This window comes from Oxyura jamaicensis, chromosome 1 (assembly GCF_011077185.1).
Source record: "Oxyura jamaicensis isolate SHBP4307 breed ruddy duck chromosome 1, BPBGC_Ojam_1.0, whole genome shotgun sequence".
In the NCBI taxonomy this organism is placed as follows: Eukaryota; Metazoa; Chordata; class Aves; order Anseriformes; family Anatidae; genus Oxyura; species Oxyura jamaicensis.
Genome location: NC_048893.1, coordinates 123,973,580 through 123,993,144, shown reverse-complemented (window position 1 = coordinate 123,993,144; position 19,565 = coordinate 123,973,580). Strand labels below are relative to the sequence as shown.

The following is a 19,565-nucleotide window of genomic DNA, read 5'->3' as shown; positions in this document are numbered from 1 at the left end:
AAAACAATGTTTGATAACACTTTGCTCTTTTTAGAAAGGCCCATAAGATATCAGGAGTTGTTATTAATTACCAATAAAGCTCAAAATAAGAATTTAAGAAAATCTATTATGATGATAGAACAAGTATACCTCACCCAGGCAGCAGTAAATCCCTCCACAGCCCTCCCACCATCTCCAAAGGTGCTGCTCACAACATGAAGTACTGACAGATTCTGACATCCTCTCATGGAAAACAAAGTCCATGTTTTCATTCGCCATCAATAAATAATTTTCCACCCATACCTGAGCAGTGTTCAGATGTTTAACGCTTAAATAAGTACTTACAGCAACTTTGTAGGCAGCTTCTATGTAAAAAACAAGATTCTGAATAAAGGCAACTTCATCAAGGGTGAAGATGATACGTAATCCTGATTAGAAGAGGGGAAGAAAGTAATTACACACATTAAAATAGAAATACTTTCTATTACTTACTCTTCAGTGAGTTTCAAGCTTTTGCCTATTTGCTACCAAATACTGTCCACAGAAACCAATGGAAAGACTCACACTGATTTCAAAAGAAGCAGCAGCAAGCCTCAATATTTGCTGCTGATAAACTATTTCAAATGCCACCAATACACATCATCCATTTCAAAGACCAGCCAAAAAACCACCCTCAGCAGGAGAGTGACATTCATCCCCAGAGGGCACAGAGCAGAGATGCCTGGGCCAGCTCTGGCTCTCAAGAACCACGTGGCAAAACTCCAGCAGCAGCCCAACCCCACCATCTGCTTCACACTCTGCAAGGAGATCACCAGGATAAGAGCCTTATCCTCTCAGGAAGAGTACAGGTGAGAAGAGCACAGAGTAAAACAGTGCCAGCAAAAAAGGAATACAGATAGGACTAGTGGCACCTGACTCAAAGTTGTCACTCTCACGAGAAACCTGTTTGTCCATCAGCACAGTCCATGCCGTCTTCAAACACAGCTCTTCTCTGACATGACTCTGTGTAGCTCGTGTATTTGTATGCCAACAAACTTTAAGGGAATGGACACTGCCTGGGCAGTTACTGTGTGTATGTCAGGATTTTACATCTACATCTCTTTTCCACAGAAACATTATTTTCTGAGTAATAACTACGCAAAGATCTTTGAAGCTACTTACAACACTTTTCCATTTAAATGAAAGCTGTCATACAAAGACTGCAACACAAGTCAAGGCTAACATCGCTTCTGCTTACCTGATGCAGTCATCTGTGCCAAGAAGAGCAGATAAAGTGAAGTAGCATCTACTTGCAGATGTCCCCACTGGTCATCTCCAACCACCGTGGCACAAGTAGCTGAGTTATACTTGGCGTGCAGACAGTCTTTGGTACTCTGTGTGCATTTGAACTTCTCTACCTTATCTACCTGAAAAACACCAGAGATTTCATATATGAGTAATGTTGGAAGAAATTCTCCAAATAACTTCAAAACAAGCATCTTGTCTTAGGCAAGGTGAAACACAAGGTCCTAATTTTTGTTACCTCAGTTTGGTAACAGAGAGAGAGAGTGCTTTGACTTCAGACTCTAGCTAAATCCATATCTGTTTGGGAAAAAGTAAATTTAAACCACATGTTGAAGTTCAGAACTCTGTTACGGGTATGCATGTTTGGGAAAATCAGTTTGCAAAGGCAAAACGGTGATTTGCTACAAGCCTGATCTCAAAAAGGTGCAAGTAGGATCAGTTTTGCTCAAAGAAACTACAAAACTTTAAAAAGACTTCCCACACCACTTTGTACAAGTGCACAAACACATGATCATTCTGCAGGAAAAAAAAAAAAAAAAAAAAGAACAAGGAGTAACTGCTTCAAACGAAATGCTTTGTATTTACAACACATACTAGCTCAACTCATACCTACGCCAAAAAGTCTTCTCCCCCACTGGCAACAAACACATGAGTGGAAGTCAATCAAACCATTCACCGCTACTTGCCTGCAAGTGTGTGGTACGATGCTACTGCCAGATGGACACTTTCCATACAGTAATGGCTTGGAAAGCTAAGGCTCTTCATTCTGGGCACAAACATTTTCCAGAATACCTTCCTTCTCTTCCTTCACCTACCACCCGCAGCTACAGGCCTGCATCTCACCTTGCTGCTACCTGCAGTAGATGTTGCTGGGTTATAACATACCTGTCTCATCATGCACTGTAAGAGCCCCCGCATCAGCTTCACAACATTCTGCAGGAACAAAGCAAACCAGTGACACTTGTGCATCGCCAGCCTTATCAGATGTTACAAACATTCAAAAGTCACAGAGTTCACACCCCCTGCTAATGTCCTTCCAAAGACAGGAAACTGTATTCGACTCAAATGCTTTAAATGCTTTTTTTTTTTTTTAAAAAAAAAAAAAGTGAGTTTTTTTTTTTTTTTTTTTTTTTTTAAATTCTTGATTCCTATCTAGGAGAATGTATCTTTTCCCAGGGGCCCTAGCTAAGTAGTGGAGCAACCCTCTGCGGTCTTTCTGTCTGGCTAAGGCAGAGTAATGTCACACATAAGAACAGTAACAATGGTTTGTAGAGCACCAGATCCAGGGAACACTGGTAAATAACTGCAAGGCATTGACACAGTAACCTGTGGAGTCTCTTCATCTCTTTATATGGCACAACAGTGAGCAGATAACTCTAGAAAGGGATTTTAGTGTGCACAAAGAGAAGCACAAGATTTAGTCTGAAATGAAGAAAACCAACCCATTTTTTTTAATCCAGAAAATTATTAAGGCCTCAGAAGATGATCAAGCAAACTGAACCTAGGTTGTGGTGTCACCACAGACCACCCTGGTTTGAGAAGTACATGTCTGCATAAAATTTATTCCTTCAAAACTACATCAGGACACTGAAACTAACTCCCTCCCCTACCATTTAATCCACCTCTACACTCTCTCTTCTGATATCCACTTTCCCATCTGTGAACTAAATAAACTAACTGTGTGAGCTACCTCCCCTTCCAGTTCCCTCCCATCCTGGAGATCTTCACCTTTGTTTCTGACCAAACATGTCTATACAGCATGTATGACATTCATGAGACTACACACATGCACATTTCAAAGACAGCTACTTTAAAGGGCATGCTTCTCCTTAAGGGAAAGAACAGTCTAGCAGATAAAATTATATCATAGGATTCAAGCAACCTAAACTTGATTTTTGGCTCCACAATATACCTCATGAGGGATTTCAAAGTCTAATTTGAGAGGTTTACCAATCTGGGCATAACATCTCTCAGAAACCTAGTTTTCAACAATCTGCCACATAACAGAAGTTTGACTCCTACCAGTTTCTGTTTTGTTTATATTTTAATTCAGATGTTAGCCTCTCTGTTGCTCAGTTCTCCAAATCTTACTTCCTGGGAGGCAGCTGGAAATACAGGCCACAGACACTACTGCCAAGGGAACAAAACACATATTCCATGCTGGGAGACTTGTGCTAGATCCCAGACATGGCAACAATGCAAGCACACCGCTCACAACCACCACCCTATGAAAAACAAACAAACAAAAACCACAGCATAGCTGGTTTATGCCAAAAACTTGGACGTACCTGCTCAAGTTCGTATGCTTTGGCCTTATCCTCGTCCCGGTCTGCGTTCTTTCGGTACGCCATCCCGAGCCCCCACACCGCCAGGATGCTGTAGACGTTGTCCCGTACCCAAGCATCCTTATGGTCTGTACCAGCTGAAAGCAGCCCTGTTACTGGATTCTAAGCAGAGTACAAAGAGTACAGAACAAACATTATTACCTGAAATCCCATCTACTAAGACGAACCAATTCTTTCCTTATTAAAAGAGAAAGAAACAGAAACAAAAGAGAAAGCCAAGGATGATTTCACTCTGGTTGCACACTGCGGCTGTCACAGTTTTACAGTAAAAGAGAGGCCCAGTCCTTTCCCAAACTCGCACAAGTGAGACACTGAGTACTGAGTTAACACTAGAAACTATGTTTTGGATCTGTTCTTGTCTGTGGCATGACCTCAGCCTGTGGCGTGACCTCGAGGAAGTTAAAGAAACACTACTTCCCTTCGAGGAGGTGATAAAAAGTATTTCTGTTTATTTAGCTACATGGTTTATGAAAGCTAAAGCACGAACGCATGCAAAGTCTTTTTATACCCTCCAATGTATAGAACGGCAAATTCTGACGGTGCTTAATAGCAGCGCTGCCTGAAAACCAGCACGCCGAGCAGTCTCTTGCGTTCCAAACACTCCATTACATTTTTCATTTCATCGCTGACTCCCATCACTTCATTACCATTAATTTTTCAGGCAGTTTGTCAGCTGCGTGTTCAAACAGGGAGGCCGGGATGGGTGTAAGATCAATTGCTGCTGGCGAGACACCCGACCCGTGGCGTACCGGACACCTTTTCCGTGCCGCTGGGAACACGGGCTCCGTGCCCGCCGCCACAGCGCACCAGCTCCCGTGCCAGCTCCGCACGTCTGGCACGAGGCAAGGTACAAGGTCAGTCACGTCTCGAGCCCGTGCGACCTCAGCAGCTTCTTCAACCCACGGCGGGGGGGTTGGAAGCGGGTGGTCTCTGAGGTCCCTTCCAGCCCGAGCCGGTCTGTTTCCAAACGCCTCCTGCTCGTGGCCAAGAGGTGGCTCAGGCTTGCCCTGGCTCGCTGCTGAAGCCCAGAAACCCATCCCGCAGCATCTCTCTAGGCCCTCCTGAGCCGCCTGCCTTGCTGCGGACCCAGCGGCTCGCTCTGCGCGCCCGGACCAGAACCGACCCGTGTCACGCATGGAGGCAGCCCAAGGTCACCCCCGCCTCCCCTTAGGGGACTGCGGAGCCCCCCCAGCGCCTTCCTCCCCTCCCCCCGGCTCAGCACGGCTCGGCTCGGATCCCCCGGCCGCGGCTCTGCCCTCACCTGGTGGCAGAGGATGGTCCGCTGGACCAGGCGGGCGTAGCCGTCCAGGCGCACCCCCGAGTTGCTGCGGCTCCTCATGGCCGCTGCCGGCCGCCCTCAGCCCCCGGCCGCGCTCGGCGCGGCGGCAGCAGGAGATGGCGGCGGCCGCGGGCGGGGCCCGGAGCCGCCTCCCCTCGGCGCCCGGGGCGGGGGCAGCGCCGCGGCCCAGAGGGGCGGCACGGCTCTACCTGGCCATGGAAGTAGTCCTGACGGGAGAGCTGCGCGTTCTCTCGTGGCTCTGACAGTATTTGTGTGCGAACTGCACTGCAGGAGCGGGGGCAGGGCGCTCCTCACAAGTTCGTTAGCTCCCTCAGTCACAGCCGTGCGGCTGTGGTTCGGTGAAGGTTTCCCAATCCCAGAACAGCAGCCAGTCCTTTCTCCCGTACGTTCACCGCTTCAGGGCATCGCTTTTTACTATAAAAGTCAACAAAGATTGCGCACGCTCAGGGAACAGGTTTGCTCTCCGCGATGGTGCCAGCTGCACACAGCGTGCTGCTGTTTACCTAAACCTCAGCTCCCAGTCTCCTGACACGCGTCCCGGGCTCGGCTCCGCAGCCACAAGCTGATGCGCAGTCTTCCACTCCGCTTTCTCCCAGAAAAGGGGTTGCAGCTTTCAGCAGGCTCTGAGCTGCCACGGCCACGCCGCTAGCAGCGCACAGAGGAGCAAGTGCCAAGAGGACATGCAGTCTGTAGGCCATAATATCGCTTCATTGCAAAGCTTTAAGTGAACTACTAGGACGTGGAAGCAGAATAGCCACAGAGCTGTTTTTAATTGCATATGTTTTTTGCTTTTATTTACCCAAAACAAAAACAAATGAAGACTCCAAGCAGTGACAGTGGATATCCTTTTTAGTATGGAATTTAATCATCGAAGCCAAACTCAGCCACGTGCTTTTGCTCACAGCATTCTGATGGAAGACTTTCAGCACACTTGAGGACAAGCACTGAGCAGACAGACACATCAGACCTTTTCTTTGCTACAAACAGATCTGCTAGAACCATGAAACGTGAAATATGATGTAGGAAAAAATAAAAAATAAATGCAAGGGCAAGGTCAGCATTTTCTCCAGCTCATGTCATCTGAAGAACTGTAACACAATCCCATATGACAATACATTTATCTAAAAGACAAAGTTTATATATTTGATGTGCTTACTTGCTGTAAATATATATATATATATTTTACAGTTGAAAATATAAATACAAGAACATTAAATAAATTTACAAGAAACAGTGCAAAGGCAATTCACCAATATTTAAAGCATTCACAGAAATGCATTCCCGCTACTAGCATTCCAGTACCGTCTTTTATTAACATGCAGTTAAAACCTTGTGGATAAATACAACAAATACTTTAAGTTTGCACTTCAAAAGCATATTCAGAGTAGTCTCAGACACAGGTGACCAAAAGAACCCAGGCATTGCATATAGGACCACAAGAGGGTTTGAGTAATGAACAGGTTCAGTTGCTGAACTACGAGAGAGACCCAGAAAGGAGGTGTTTAACTGATGCATTTGGTTGAGAAGAGCATTTCCAGGGCTCCCTACTGAGTCCTCTGGGAAAGCAAAGTACTCTCTCCCCTGCAGCATATGCCTGCCTCAAAAAATTCCCCTTCCAGGGTCCATCAGTCTGCAGTGTGGCACTAATGTTGTTCTAGCTCATGCTCTGGCAGCATCCAACCTTTCTCCAAGAACGCACGGAGCAGAAGAAATGGCCACAGCTGCACACCTGCGTAAGAAGTAGGCACAACCAGCGCTCCCGCTAACTTCTCTTCAAAAATCTTCACAATGTTGGATGGGTTCTATTTTTGTTCAGCTGTTTCACATGGAGAGCCTAAATCCATCTTTTCCAGACAAATAACACAAAGAAAATGAAACTTTGCTTCAGGGATTACTGAGCTAGGGCCTCAGGATTTGGTTTGCCAAAAAAGGACCAAAGTACAAACAGAAATACATTGTAACTGCTCAAGAGCTGCCCCTTAAAAACAGCCACACAAAAAAAAATGAACAATTTACTAGGCTACTAAATGCAGCAGCTAGCATTTATTTTCTGTATTTATGTTTTTTTAATTCAAAAAATAACACTTCGTTACTTTATCGTTGCAGATGAGAAATGGCAGTGTGTTTAATCTCTGGAACCCACACTCAAGATAAAATATCGACCCTGCTGAAATCAATGGCAAAAGCTCCCATTGACTTACTCAAGCCACTAAGATAATTTAGCTGTATTTAATAACCTACTGGCTACTTTACTTATCAGTTCCTCATTCTTGGTGCTCTCCTTTGAAGACACCCAGTTTCTTACCCCTCTCTGTTGTAATAAGAGGTCACTAAAGGTTAAAGACCAATAGTGTTTGTATTTACAGTCCTGTATCTGGTGAATGTATTTAAACCACTGTAAGTGATTTCACTTACTGAGCAAATTAGCTTCTGTATCATTCTATGTTAAAGTAAATTATTTCAATTAAAGACAAATGCAAAGTACAATAAAAGTTAAAACAGCAATTATTTTTCTATACAAAGGAATATTTAAATTTACAAGAAATAAATATAAAAGTATCACTAAGATGCTTACAGGCACACATTTTCCTGCTTATGTACAGTGCTATAGCCTGCAACTACAACATATAAAAAGTTGAAGACAGTATAGCTAACATTTTTAAAGATGGTAATCATTTGTATGCAGAAGCTGTAATGTCCTACATTTATACAATACTACCTATGCATTACAATTATATCCAGACAAACTTAGTTGTAATGAAAAAAGCTCTAAACAAAACTTTCCTTTAAATGTAAAAATCCTCAAAAAAACTGTATTGAAGAATGAAAATGGGATCATACCAGCTGTAATTCAACATCTGAAATACCTTGTCAAAACAGTAGCTCCCTCCCCACTTTTTTTTTTTTTTTAAATTAGTAATTGTCCTTGTCAATACATTACATGCTGCCTTGAAGTTTCAGTACCATATATTAAATAAAATCAGTTTTTGGGTCTTCTCACATTATGCAAAAACTGTTGAAGTAAATTGCTACTTCACACTGTAAAACAATGTTCTGTTTAAAAGGAAATCACATTTTCTCAATGAAAGTTAGGCTTCCCCTCTTTGAAGTCCTTCTGAGTGAGATATGGCTATTTTGGCTGCCTGTATCATCCTTTTCTTGGAATACAAGTTGTTTGCCTGAGAAGTCATGAAGACATACATCACCATTCTGTACGCTGAAAGAAACACCATTCTTCTCACTGGAAATATGGCCTGTAGAAACAAAAAAAATGCATTCCCTATCAGAAAAATAGGAATTACATATTTTCAATAGTGAAAGTCACAATTCTCAGAATATAGACTTTGACTTAGAATAAATATGACTAGATAATATGCAAAATAATTCTAATTCTAGTTTTGCATTAACTAGTTAAATAAAAAAAAAGGTTTCTTAGTTTTGCTATATACGTGAAACAAGAAACTGTTGGACTAAATGTGGTATTTTTTTTCCTCTGAAGTGCACTCATCTTGCAACATTTATTTCTGGAGAACAATCAGAATATGGCCTAGCTCCAAATATTTTTCTAAGCCATATTTAGATTGAGAATCTTAAACATTTGGGTAACCCTACAGTGAACATGTGTCATACCACTACTGATTGCCACCTACTACTGAAATGGAATACCAGCTCCACAAACACTTGATTCTCTGGATAGAATCTCCTATGTCTAGATAATTTTGCTGTGAATTAGGATTTTTTATTGTATTTGTGCAAACACTTCCAGTTGGATTTTATTCTTTTTTATTATTATTTTTTCAAAAAGCATGTAAATTTAAAGGATGTGCCATGATTCTGATACCCTATGTATCATATGAGTAAGACTAAATTGTAAGTGTATCAGGACGAGAGAACCGCCAAACAGAACTGGTATTTCTCCTGGGAGAGGATCATTTTGTTAAACATGAAAAGTTAGTTCACAAACACCAATGCAAAACTGTCATTTACACCAGAAACAAGCAAAATAATAATTTAAAATGTTTAATACAAACACAAAACATCAAATTTTGCTCTTTGGGTTAACATTCATAATACTTCACAAACAAACATCATCAGAACTGGCTATTGTTAAATCTACTGAAAAGACACAAGAATCAATGCAGAAAGGGCTTGCCATTTATGGTTTTGGGAAGAGCAATAGTACTGGTGAGAAACACTGAGACAGTGAAAGATGAGTCTGTTACAGGGATCAAGATCTGATCTTCTCTAGTACATCTGGCTTCAGTTCATCAAATACCTTGAGTATCCTGGAGCAGAATCCTGCTATGGCTCTGCCCTCCCCCTTCACTTTCTTGCTGCCTTGGGCTTCAGAACAACCCTCGCAGAAGCAAGTGCAGAGCCTGTGCAAGGCCACATTACCCTGTGCAGGGCCACATTACAGGATGACTTTTAACTATTTCTTGTTGAGGTCTCCAGGGGGAGAAGTATGTGGTGACATTCCTCCCCTGCACTTAACCCTTCCTGCAGAAAGGTTTCAGCTGCTTGAGTGACTGGCCTGGACTGCTCTTCTCTCTTCTGCTTTAGCCAGAGTCCCCAGGCACACAACTTTAGTATCACTCTACCCAAATAGTTCCTCTATAGCATAAGCATTCACTTTAGGGAAACTGCATACCTTTCAGCACTTAGCCTACTCGCTCAAGCATATGTCAGTGTATCAGCTGCATCAAAGTCTCGTTTTAAACTTTTCTTTGGAATGAGACAGCATTTTTAAAATGAGATGTGAACATGCGTAGGTTTCTAGTTAAAAAATGTTCCTAGCTGTTTGAAAATGTAATGCATATACAATTAAATCTAAACATTTCAGAATGAGAGTTTAAGGAGGTGAGCTTATAATGATGGCTATCAAATAGAAATTACAAATTCCTTGCCAAAACTACTGAGGTGCCACTGGACCTGCAAAAAAGGAAATAACGTCTCAACAGATTATACAAAACCTCTTAAATATAAACTTGATATTTAATGATTAATTTAAAAGGCCATCAAGCACTAAAACATACACAAAAGTAAAGAAGGTAATACGAGCAGAAGAGCTTTCTTAATCAACTCAAATCAGATAAAGACTGAAATGGCAGAAAATAACCACAATTGCTGACATTTTAATTGTGCAAAAATACAGGTTTAGCCCCCTGCCTGACTGTCACTGATTTATTTTTGAAGCAGTGTTATAAGAAGCTATGCCCTAACGTTAGTGCAAGATCTGACAAGACAAGGCTGTTCAATGAACAAATTCAGAAAGGTTGTTTCTGTTCCTCAGAGAGGCAATTTGCAGGTTCAGTCATGTGATACCTATTGGGAGTTTCCCAAACTTGCAAATCTGTAATAGAAAAACAGAAAAACGAGGAAATATTAATATGTGATGAAAAGATGAAATTACATAATCCCACAGGCAAGCAAAACCACATTCTGCATAGACAAACCAAACATACATGGCAAGTCATTCAATCCTGCATCTGGATTAGCATTTCTGTGGAAGTAGTAGGGCCAAAACCATTAAGTGTTTATAACTTAGTGTATTTATGACATAGGTCTCAATTTCCAGAATTGCTTTTATGTTTTGTTTTTTGTTTGTTTGTTCTTGAGCTCATTTTAAAAATAAAAGTATTACAATATTATTTTGCAGTTCTAGCTGTGAGAGCAGGAAAACCAGGTATAGCAGATTTTTTAGAAGGTTCTGTGTTCCTACCCAGCACTGGTCAACTACCTTCTGGAGGCATTTGTCTAGCTCTTCTGAGACACAATTGCCCCATATTTAGAAGATTAAGTGTAAGGAATTGTCTCAAAGAGCTTTGCCAGGAAGATGACCTCCAAATTTAGACTCTAAAGGTGACTATAAATTTAGACTCTTTTTGTAGAAGTCCTACAGAACCAGAAAAGTCAATCAAACCATCCAGGCAGGGTTTCATAAAACCCTTCTGATACAAATGGAGGATGTGGTACACCGTTCAAAACATACAATAAAGTGGAAGAGGAGAGGAGATGGGTCATCTGAGACATCTAGGTTTGCAGGTGTATACAAAGTTATAACAAAATTATTTCAGCTGCTTTGTCTGAGATACTTATGGCTCAGGCCATGCAGACCCTCACACCGGAAAGATTAATCAAGTAAATAACAACTAGGACAGAACAGCATGTCACATGAAATTGGCATCCCTCAATGATTTAGACCATCAACTTTGCACCTTATTCTAAAATACTACCCAAATCAACAGCAACTTGTTCTGGAAAGCCACAACAGAACCATTCAGTTGCTATAAAACCCAAGTTCTATAATATATTTCTGTTATCTTTCCTTCTGTTGAGAAAAGTAGTCAAAATGCATTTGTAGTTGAGTATAAGCACATCAAATGTTGCAGGGGCAGGTATCATTCATCAGAGTAACTAACGTAGCTAGACAAAATGCTACAAGATGTGCAGGCTTTTGCACCTGAAAATCTCTCTTGTTTTGAAAGATACTACTTTTAACTAAAAATATTGCCTTGCTTTGTATTTGATGACAGTGAGAGTTACTGGATTCTTATCTCTCAACTGGCCTGTTAGATAGAAAGTATGTTAATTATTGCATTGTGTAGTATCCAAACAGAGGTTTTACAAAGGGATGGCAAAAAGAACGGAACTAATTTTACAGACCCAACATGGAAAGCTATTGAGAGCATGTCTAAATGACATTTGCTTAAGTTTTGTGATTTCATTACAATATGCAGCTCACACATCCAAATGCACAGTATAACATGTTAAGGAGGCAGCATGTATGAATTCCATAGCAATTCCTTTGTGAGCATGTTCTACAACTTCATACTAAACAATCTAGCTGATGGCATGACTCAACTCTTGATCAGTTGGGAAAAATACCTTAGGCACACAAATAATTTTACTTCAGAACAACCGCTTCCTGCAACAAAGGTATATTTCCGTCAGCAAAAAATATCCTTAACACAGTGAATATAAAGAGCTATGGAGCAATTCGGCTTCAATACTTACTCTGTAGCCAACAGCGAGGCACTCCTCTCAACAGTGCTCTCTTCACTGAGGTGGTTTTATATGTTACATTCTCCATTTCTCTCACTTTTCTCCTCCTCTCATAAGCAACTTCCATGTGAGTGTTCCATTAATGTTAGCAGGAGGTCTTCATATTATCTCTTACATCCTTTCTTTCATATTCTCAAAAAATCTTCATGGGGTATCCTACATTTCTTTCTTCTTCAGTCTATGTTTATTTTTATAAGTTTTAAAATACAAACTGTTTTTAAACATTCTTGAAGCTTATTTTCGTATCTTCAAGTGACAAGAAAGGTGTTAACAGCAGCTTTGGGTAAATAATAACTTTGTAAGGAATATTACCTACCATTTCATACATAAATCAGTAGTTCCTACTGAGTAGGATAAATTGGTATTGTAAAACTTTGTGTACAGTCCCCTAGAATAGATGTGTGGTATTATTTGTGAGGACATCAGGAAATATTCTGACCCTATATTTAATTTTAAGTCAGTATGACAGAGCATAGCACTGTATGATACGTACCATTTCCATTTGTGTGCACTGAATAATCATTATTCATTAGCAGTGTTGTTGAATTAGTGGAGTTACTGTTTGATTGTAAGGAATTGGAAGAACTGGATACACCTTGATTTACAGTCTGCTTCTTCAAACCATTAGTAGCAGTTCTACTCCAGTCTACAACAGATACACGTTACAGATAATTGTGCAACTCAGACAAGCAAAACATAAAAATATAGTTAATAATGCAACTAAATTAAAATAAAAAACAAGGCTTTACCCACCCTCCTCACAGTATACTAAACAGATTAATATTCTCCAACAAATGTCATGATTCTTGATGTTTACAATTTTTGTATGTAGTTCCTTTTTCCTCTTTGGCCCTTTTTAATACAAGCCAACTGTCTTAGTTTTATGACTGCAGAAAGATCAGGATTTTCCAGCAACTAAAGTACAGTTGATCATCTAAGTTGAAGCATATAAACAGTGTATATATATATATATATATATGTATATATATAGCTTTATGAGAAGTCAACTACTGAATAACAAAATAATATAAACCTCTTTCTAGATTTTTTTGGTTTAAAGTATATTTCACCTTTCTCTTGTTGAAGTAATTAACAAAACTACACTTGACATAGGAGCTAGAACCAATCTTACAGGTTCCTAATGATGATCAAAAGTCTTCTGCAAAGACATGCCCATACACTGCAATGAAAGAGATCAACTGCAGTTAATACCTTAATGTGACAGCATGCAAGAACTGCATCAATTGCCACTTTTAGAGAGCATAATTTCAGAGGTTTTAGCATATTACAAAACACTAGGAACTTAACACGGAGTATAAGTACTGAGAAGTTAAAAAGAAAAAAAAGTTTCCCTATTTACCAGAGTTTTCAGCCAGCCTGAATTTCCCACAACAAAGGTATCTTCTCCACTGTTTACGGACATTTTCCTTTGTTACACAATAGAAGATAAAAATGAAGAATCCTGCAAAGCAATGATTGACTTTTACTACTTCTTAATAAACAAAGTTTTGTTTTTCATTCATTTGTTTTTAATTTCTAATCAAAAGGGATGACACCTTTCTTTGGTGAGAAAGTTGAGAATGCTGAACGCTGGAGAATACTTTTCCATTGAACAGAGATGAAAGGATTCATACACACAAATGCAAGAAGAACAAATATAACCAAATCCACAAAGTGCATGAAGTTTCTACTTTCAAATAGGAAGGGAAAAATTCTGTGGATCCTGGAATTTGCTTAGTACTTTTGAAAAAGAATTCAAAGCAATGTATCAGGGCATGGTACAATACTTTCAGGCCACACAGCTCTCAACAAATTGCATGACATTGCCATAGCTTTTATTAGCAGATGACCTGTTACCACCAACTGTACCAGTAATGTAAAGTTTTTAATTCTTGAATTCCTATCTCCTGAAGCAACATTATTGAATTTTCCATAGATTCAAGGTGCTATTAATTGGACACAAAATCATAGCTATGCCATTTAGAGCATCATACAAAGAAAATAACTCATATCTAAAATATTAACAAATGGTACCCCCTTTACCACAACTTAAAGCCAAATATTTTCTAGAAGGGACGGGGCTCATCCCTATCTCTTGACAGCCTTGCATTACAGACATTACCTGCTTTGCATTCACTTCTACTGACACACAATGCAACCTAACTCTCCCTGCTTATATAAGTCCTCCCTTCCATTTTAAGGAAGAGTGGCACTTGGTCTTTGCACAGTTTTCCAGCTGCAACGTGTCCTTGTCAACATCAATGTTAGGTTTATAATGAATGGAAAAGAACAAGAAGGAAAACTAAATGTTCAGGCTGGCACAGATTCACAAGTATGTTATGTTCAGTCTACTTTTAAGGTCAGCTAAACATGTACATTCCTTCTAGGAGAGATTACTTACATCTTTGGTAGCTTAAATAACTTCTTAACTTTGGCTTTCAGGATGAATATTTGAATGTAACTACATCTTCTTCTACTCATGGTTCTAATACCACTTTCAAATTCAGTTTTGAAGCACTGGCATAAGCTTAAAGTCAACACAATTTATGCATCCTATATTAGTTTTAATATCATGATTTGTCCAGCATCCAAGTTAAAGCTGAGTAGATGTGGAACTTAGCCTCACATAACAGAGTAGTTTTACTACACAGAATCTACAGTCCTGTGTTGGTTCCACAGTTTCATGTGATACCTGTGAATGTAAGGGTTCAACCCTCCTGTTAACCAAATAATCTGGTAATCAGAAATCAAGATACTGATGGGAGCAGCCATAAAGGCAACCTGACTATGAGGAAAATACTGACAGAAAATGTCTGCTAAAGTATTGACAGAAGATGTCTGCCAGCCTGAGAACTACTAGCTTGAGAACTAGGCCTGTGAACCAGAAGCATGCTTGAGAAGTGCAGCTGGCCTCTTTGAAGGACAGCTGGGTGCCTAAGAACCAGAGACATCCCACAGATATTATTAATAACAGCAAAACCAATGAACTGTAACTGCAAATTATCTGGAAAGGGTGAAAAAAGCTCTGGAATGAAGGTAAAACACCCTGAGAAGGATGGAATCAGTAACTGCTATTGGCTGTTTTAGTCAAAAGAAGACAAGTAGTCTGTGAAAAGTAAAATTGTGTCTGGAAGAATACAAACTGAATGACATTAGCAGCATCTTTTGGCTGCTCTAAGTGATGGTGTCCTACACCCTCTTATGTCTCTGTGATATAAAAATGACTTGTTTTCTGAGCAAAATGGTGTTTCTCTCACTGAGAACTTCCTGTGCATAGACTTTTCCTAAAATATTTACTTGCTGGGGACACCTGACTGACTCCAAACTCCATGATGAAGACCATCTTCAAAGTGAATCTTTGTCTGTTGTCACTTCTGGGATCAGTTTCAATTGGTCCTGCTTCTGGGATCAGTTTAATGAGCACTTGGTACAGGTAACATTTTGAATATATATGTGCGTATATATATGCATGCATGCATATATGGAATTAATCGTGAGCATATTTGCTACATTACTAACGCTAAGTTTGCAGTAACTTGTAGTAACCTCTCCTTTGATACACATGCTGCTTCTATTGACTGCAGCTATATATATATATACATATATATATACATACTGCTTTTCTGTAGTAGCTTGATATATACTCACTTCATTAATCATAACTACACTTGCTAGAGGTGATTTGCAGTAGTCTGTATTAAAGTAAACAAATGTATGAAATAAAGCCTCTGTGTCCTTGGGTGTTATGGAATCCTGAAAATCCACTGTCACGATCTCTATGCACCCACAGTCCAGGGAATTTAAGCTGTGTCCCATACTAAATAGGGGAGTGGTATATACACTGAATTGCAATTTTAATTGCTTTAGCCTCTCTGGAAAATTATGCCATTTAAGCAGAAGTTTGGATTCAAATTGCAACAGGACAATTCAGGTACTTCCAGGCAATTGTAGGCAACTATAGTACCTCATGTTTATATGAAAGCTTTTGAAGCTTCTGAAGTCTGCTTTTGGATATATCCAGTAGCATCCTGGCCTCTGCAAAGCCGTACGCCTTCTGTGTACTAAAGGCTATACTCAGGAGTTGGACCACTACCTTTACATGTTGCAGCCTTGCATGTCTCAATGGCCCTTGGATGAATGTCACCCCTCACCCCTCTGGCTTAGAGGTAAGCAGAGAACTAACACAGTTTTCACTACATTAATTGCATTACTATGTGAACACTTAGAGTAACTGAGTATTTACAAGTAATCTGTTGACTAGAGAAAACCAGACTGTCACTTCCAGTGGTGTCCGGTTTGCATACATTTAAATTGTAATATTTAAAGGTATAAATATATTATACATATAATTAGCTTAGCTTTTAAGCATCTTACGGTAACATGATTGTAACGTAAGATTACAGTAAATCAGTATCATATCAAATTCAAGTAACATCTTAAAGAATGTATCAAAATTACATTTTTGTTGCTGAATCAAGACAGTGCCATTTTCAAATGTGTTGTTCATTACAGTGTAGGCAGTGGGCTGACACACAAAACATGCACTTACCTTGCAAAGTGTTGAAAATGGTAAAGAGGTAAGTAAACACCTCATTTACTGTGAAGAAAGCAAATCCCCAAGTAATTCCCAACAAGAACGTGAGGCCAGCAACACTCCTGAGGTCCTGAATACTTGTTTTTCTTTGAGCACCAAGTTGTTTTTTCTTTTTAATGCGACAGAGCTGGATCAGCACAACAATGAACATGCTGATATTGATCAGGAATATCACACAGAAGTATCCCACAGCAGTAATATAGAAGACAATGTCATTTTTAATCCAGCAGCTAGAAAACAAAAATAAAGTTTGTCAGCTACTACCAGAAAAAGACATTAAGTAAAATAAATATGAGATAAAGCCATACTTTGTTGTAAATAGAAACCATTTTTGTCTCTTTTTTGAAAACCTGAATGTTTTTGCCAAAGGGTAAGAGCATTATTGTAGGCAGATACCACAAAGCACACAAAATACTGTAGAGCCATACCATTTCAAAGCTCTCTCATTGCTTCCTTCCCTCCCCCATCTGTACTTTGAAGAAAAGCAATTTGGTAGGACCTTCACCCCCCTCAAAAAGTGCCTCCTTGCAACTTACAATTCATCAGGTCTTGTTTTTGAAACCTTTCCAGTGGATTTTAATCCATAATTATCTGGTGATACCGCCAACACAATGGCAACAACTACTGCTGGTAACCCTAGAAGATTATGAGAAAACATGTAAGTGGAAATCTTGACAGTACTATGATAATTTGAAATTACTATATTTTTCAGTGAAATCTACATTCTGAAATTTGCCCGTTGAATTACGTTGACTACTAGCTGTCTGAAAAAAAATAATAAAAACTGGGGCATTCAAACAAGAGCACAACTTGGAAAGAAACTAGAGTTCTTCTCAGCTAACTCCAAATCTTTTTCAATTAGGCAACAAATAGTATCACGTCAAACTGATTTAAGACATCAAATGCAGCATACGCAATTTTCTTTCTTACGCCTTTTCAAAGAAAACAGTCATATTGATTTTAGTGCCTTCACTTCTGTTTACTCAAGTGGCCGGAGAGAATAATGAGGTCTAGAATCTCTCTGTCCTTTAACCAGTTATATCTATCTTGACACTCTTTGTTATAAACAGTGCTGTTCCAGGAATGTAATGTATATATTTAATGGCATTTATTTTCAAAAACTGATGCCATCTGTCTGGTAAATGGAAGTAAACACATTAAAAATTGGTTCTATTATACTTGCACAAGGAAAATCCATTATCCATTTGCATTGAGGCAGCCTAAGTTTTTCCACTTTGCGATCTGAAAAAATCTGCACTTAGGCAGGAGTTCACTATCTCAAATTTGAATATGAATTTGCAATTCATACAATCAGATTTACTGATAACGAATACTTCATCACTGACAGGTCATTGCATTTAAAGACTGCTTCATTTGCACTTCCGAACTGTGTCACATTCACTGAAATACTTGGTAAGATGACATATCTACTTAGCATCCAAAATAAATAAATAAATACATACATACCCCAACCAACAATGCAAAATTTAAGAATGTACTTCCGAACATAGGTATTAAAGACTTTCACAAGGGCAAGATACATGTGGAAAGCTTCTAGGCCCATCCAGGTGAAGGAAACCAAGAGAAAATAGTGAAGAAATACAGCAACTGCAATGCATAGGCCTTGTGTATCATATAACGCAATCCATGAGTCAAGGAGGAAAACTAGGTTGAGTAGAAGTAATGCAGCACAGAGTTGGATTAAGATTTTGGAGGGGTAGTCTCTCCGGATTTTCCTAAAAAGCAAAATTAGTGAGATGACATCAATTGTCCCTGGATCCCTGGCTTACTTTATCTCTTGTATTCGTCAGTGCCCAAATGCAAAGAAAAAAAATGTATTTTTATATTTTCATTCATATATAATGATTCTTATATTGCATTTATACATAGGACAGTGTTTTATAAAACATTTCCAAATTGATGGTCTGTATGCATAAAGTTTTTTATATTAAGGTTACATAAATGTGAACAACATATTGGATTCCTAGGTATCAGTACCATTTTTTTGCATTGTATGTTGTGCTTCTCCTTTTTGGAGTACTTCCAAAAAACAAAATGTGAGTGTTCTTTAATGCTAAAGTAGATTAAGCTTTCAACTGGGCTTCTAAAACCGTGATAGAGCCAAATAATTCCTTAATGATAGGATAGAGTAAATGGGTGCCAAATCATTTCTGGAAGGATTTCCAAAACATACTGTAGAGGATTTAATAGTTAAGCCTCAATCATCTTAAGAAAATGTTAAAAAAAAAAAAAAAAAAAGTTAGTATGCCATAACTGCATTTCATTAGAGAATACAAATGATTTCAAAATGCTATCATTCAGAAATGCTCTCTGTATGTTCTATCTTAAACACATTCCTTCACTCTTCTTCTATGATAATACACTGTAAAACATTTTAAAGTGTTACTTCAACACTTCTTACTGCATAAAGCCTCATGATTAATTCACCTATCTGTAAGATTAACCCTTGGGCAAGACTGAGTCAACGCCTTCCAAATTTGTACATTATTAACTGAGACAGAATCTATAACTACTGGAAAGGACTTTGCAGTGGAGATTAAAAGCTATCATCATTGAAGAACAATGGGAGCTTAGTTGAACGGGTACTTACTCGAAGGCTATGTAGGTCACAAGAGTGACAGAAAGAAAAATTGCAGAGAGGCCACAGCCTATATAAGATATAAAAGTCAGTACCAATTCTTGCGTGGGACTTAAAGGAGTATTTCCATACAAGTTCTAAAATGGAAACAAACAGAAATTAATTTCAGAGAGCATGCTTATTGAATAAAAAAAATGTGTAACAACAAAAAAAAACCTGCATTAACCCCCGCATTAGAAAATACAGTTTTTTAATAAAAGAACTTGTTAAAGGTTAATGAAAAACAGAAATGCCAATCTCATTGAGAAATCCCATCTGATTAAAACGCCATTTTAAATTTGATTTATACTAATTTATCTTTTCTACAGAAAAAACAACTGCCTAAATATATAGTGTGGT

The 19,565-nt window shown here is 39.1% G+C and overlaps 2 protein-coding genes across 8 annotated transcripts in view; both read right to left on the bottom strand.

Moving 5' to 3' along the window:
* PHKA2 (phosphorylase kinase regulatory subunit alpha 2) overlaps positions 1 to 16,123 on the bottom strand; it is a 50,984-nt gene extending 34,861 nt beyond the window's left edge. The window contains exons 1-6 of one of the 2 annotated variants that reach the window (XM_035322821.1): positions 16,118 to 16,123; positions 4,870 to 4,952; positions 3,552 to 3,710; positions 2,149 to 2,196; positions 1,217 to 1,385; positions 325 to 407 (exon numbers count right to left, since the gene is read on the bottom strand). In XM_035322821.1, the coding sequence (XP_035178712.1) occupies positions 325 to 407; positions 1,217 to 1,385; positions 2,149 to 2,196; positions 3,552 to 3,710; positions 4,870 to 4,947 (537 nt within the window). In that variant the 5' untranslated portion in view covers positions 4,948 to 4,952; positions 16,118 to 16,123. Of the gene's footprint in view, positions 1 to 324; positions 408 to 1,216; positions 1,386 to 2,148; positions 2,197 to 3,551; positions 3,711 to 4,869; positions 5,103 to 16,117 lie in introns of those variants that run through there. The other variant, XM_035322892.1, reaches the window with a different exon arrangement.
* ADGRG2 (adhesion G protein-coupled receptor G2) overlaps positions 5,750 to 19,565 on the bottom strand; it is a 60,646-nt gene continuing 46,830 nt past the window's right edge. For 5 of the 6 annotated variants that reach the window (XM_035322368.1, XM_035322505.1, XM_035322576.1 and 2 more), the window contains 7 exons: positions 19,179 to 19,303; positions 18,035 to 18,303; positions 17,104 to 17,203; positions 16,523 to 16,797; positions 13,334 to 13,435; positions 12,467 to 12,619; positions 5,750 to 8,162 (listed from right to left, as the gene is read on the bottom strand). In XM_035322368.1, coding sequence (XP_035178259.1) covers positions 7,978 to 8,162; positions 12,467 to 12,619; positions 13,334 to 13,435; positions 16,523 to 16,797; positions 17,104 to 17,203; positions 18,035 to 18,303; positions 19,179 to 19,303 — 1,209 coding nt within the window. In that variant the 3' untranslated portion in view covers positions 5,750 to 7,977. Of the gene's footprint in view, positions 8,163 to 8,826; positions 10,262 to 12,466; positions 12,620 to 13,333; positions 13,436 to 16,522; positions 16,798 to 17,103; positions 17,204 to 18,034; positions 18,304 to 19,178; positions 19,304 to 19,565 lie in introns of those variants that run through there. The other variant, XM_035322734.1, reaches the window with a different exon arrangement.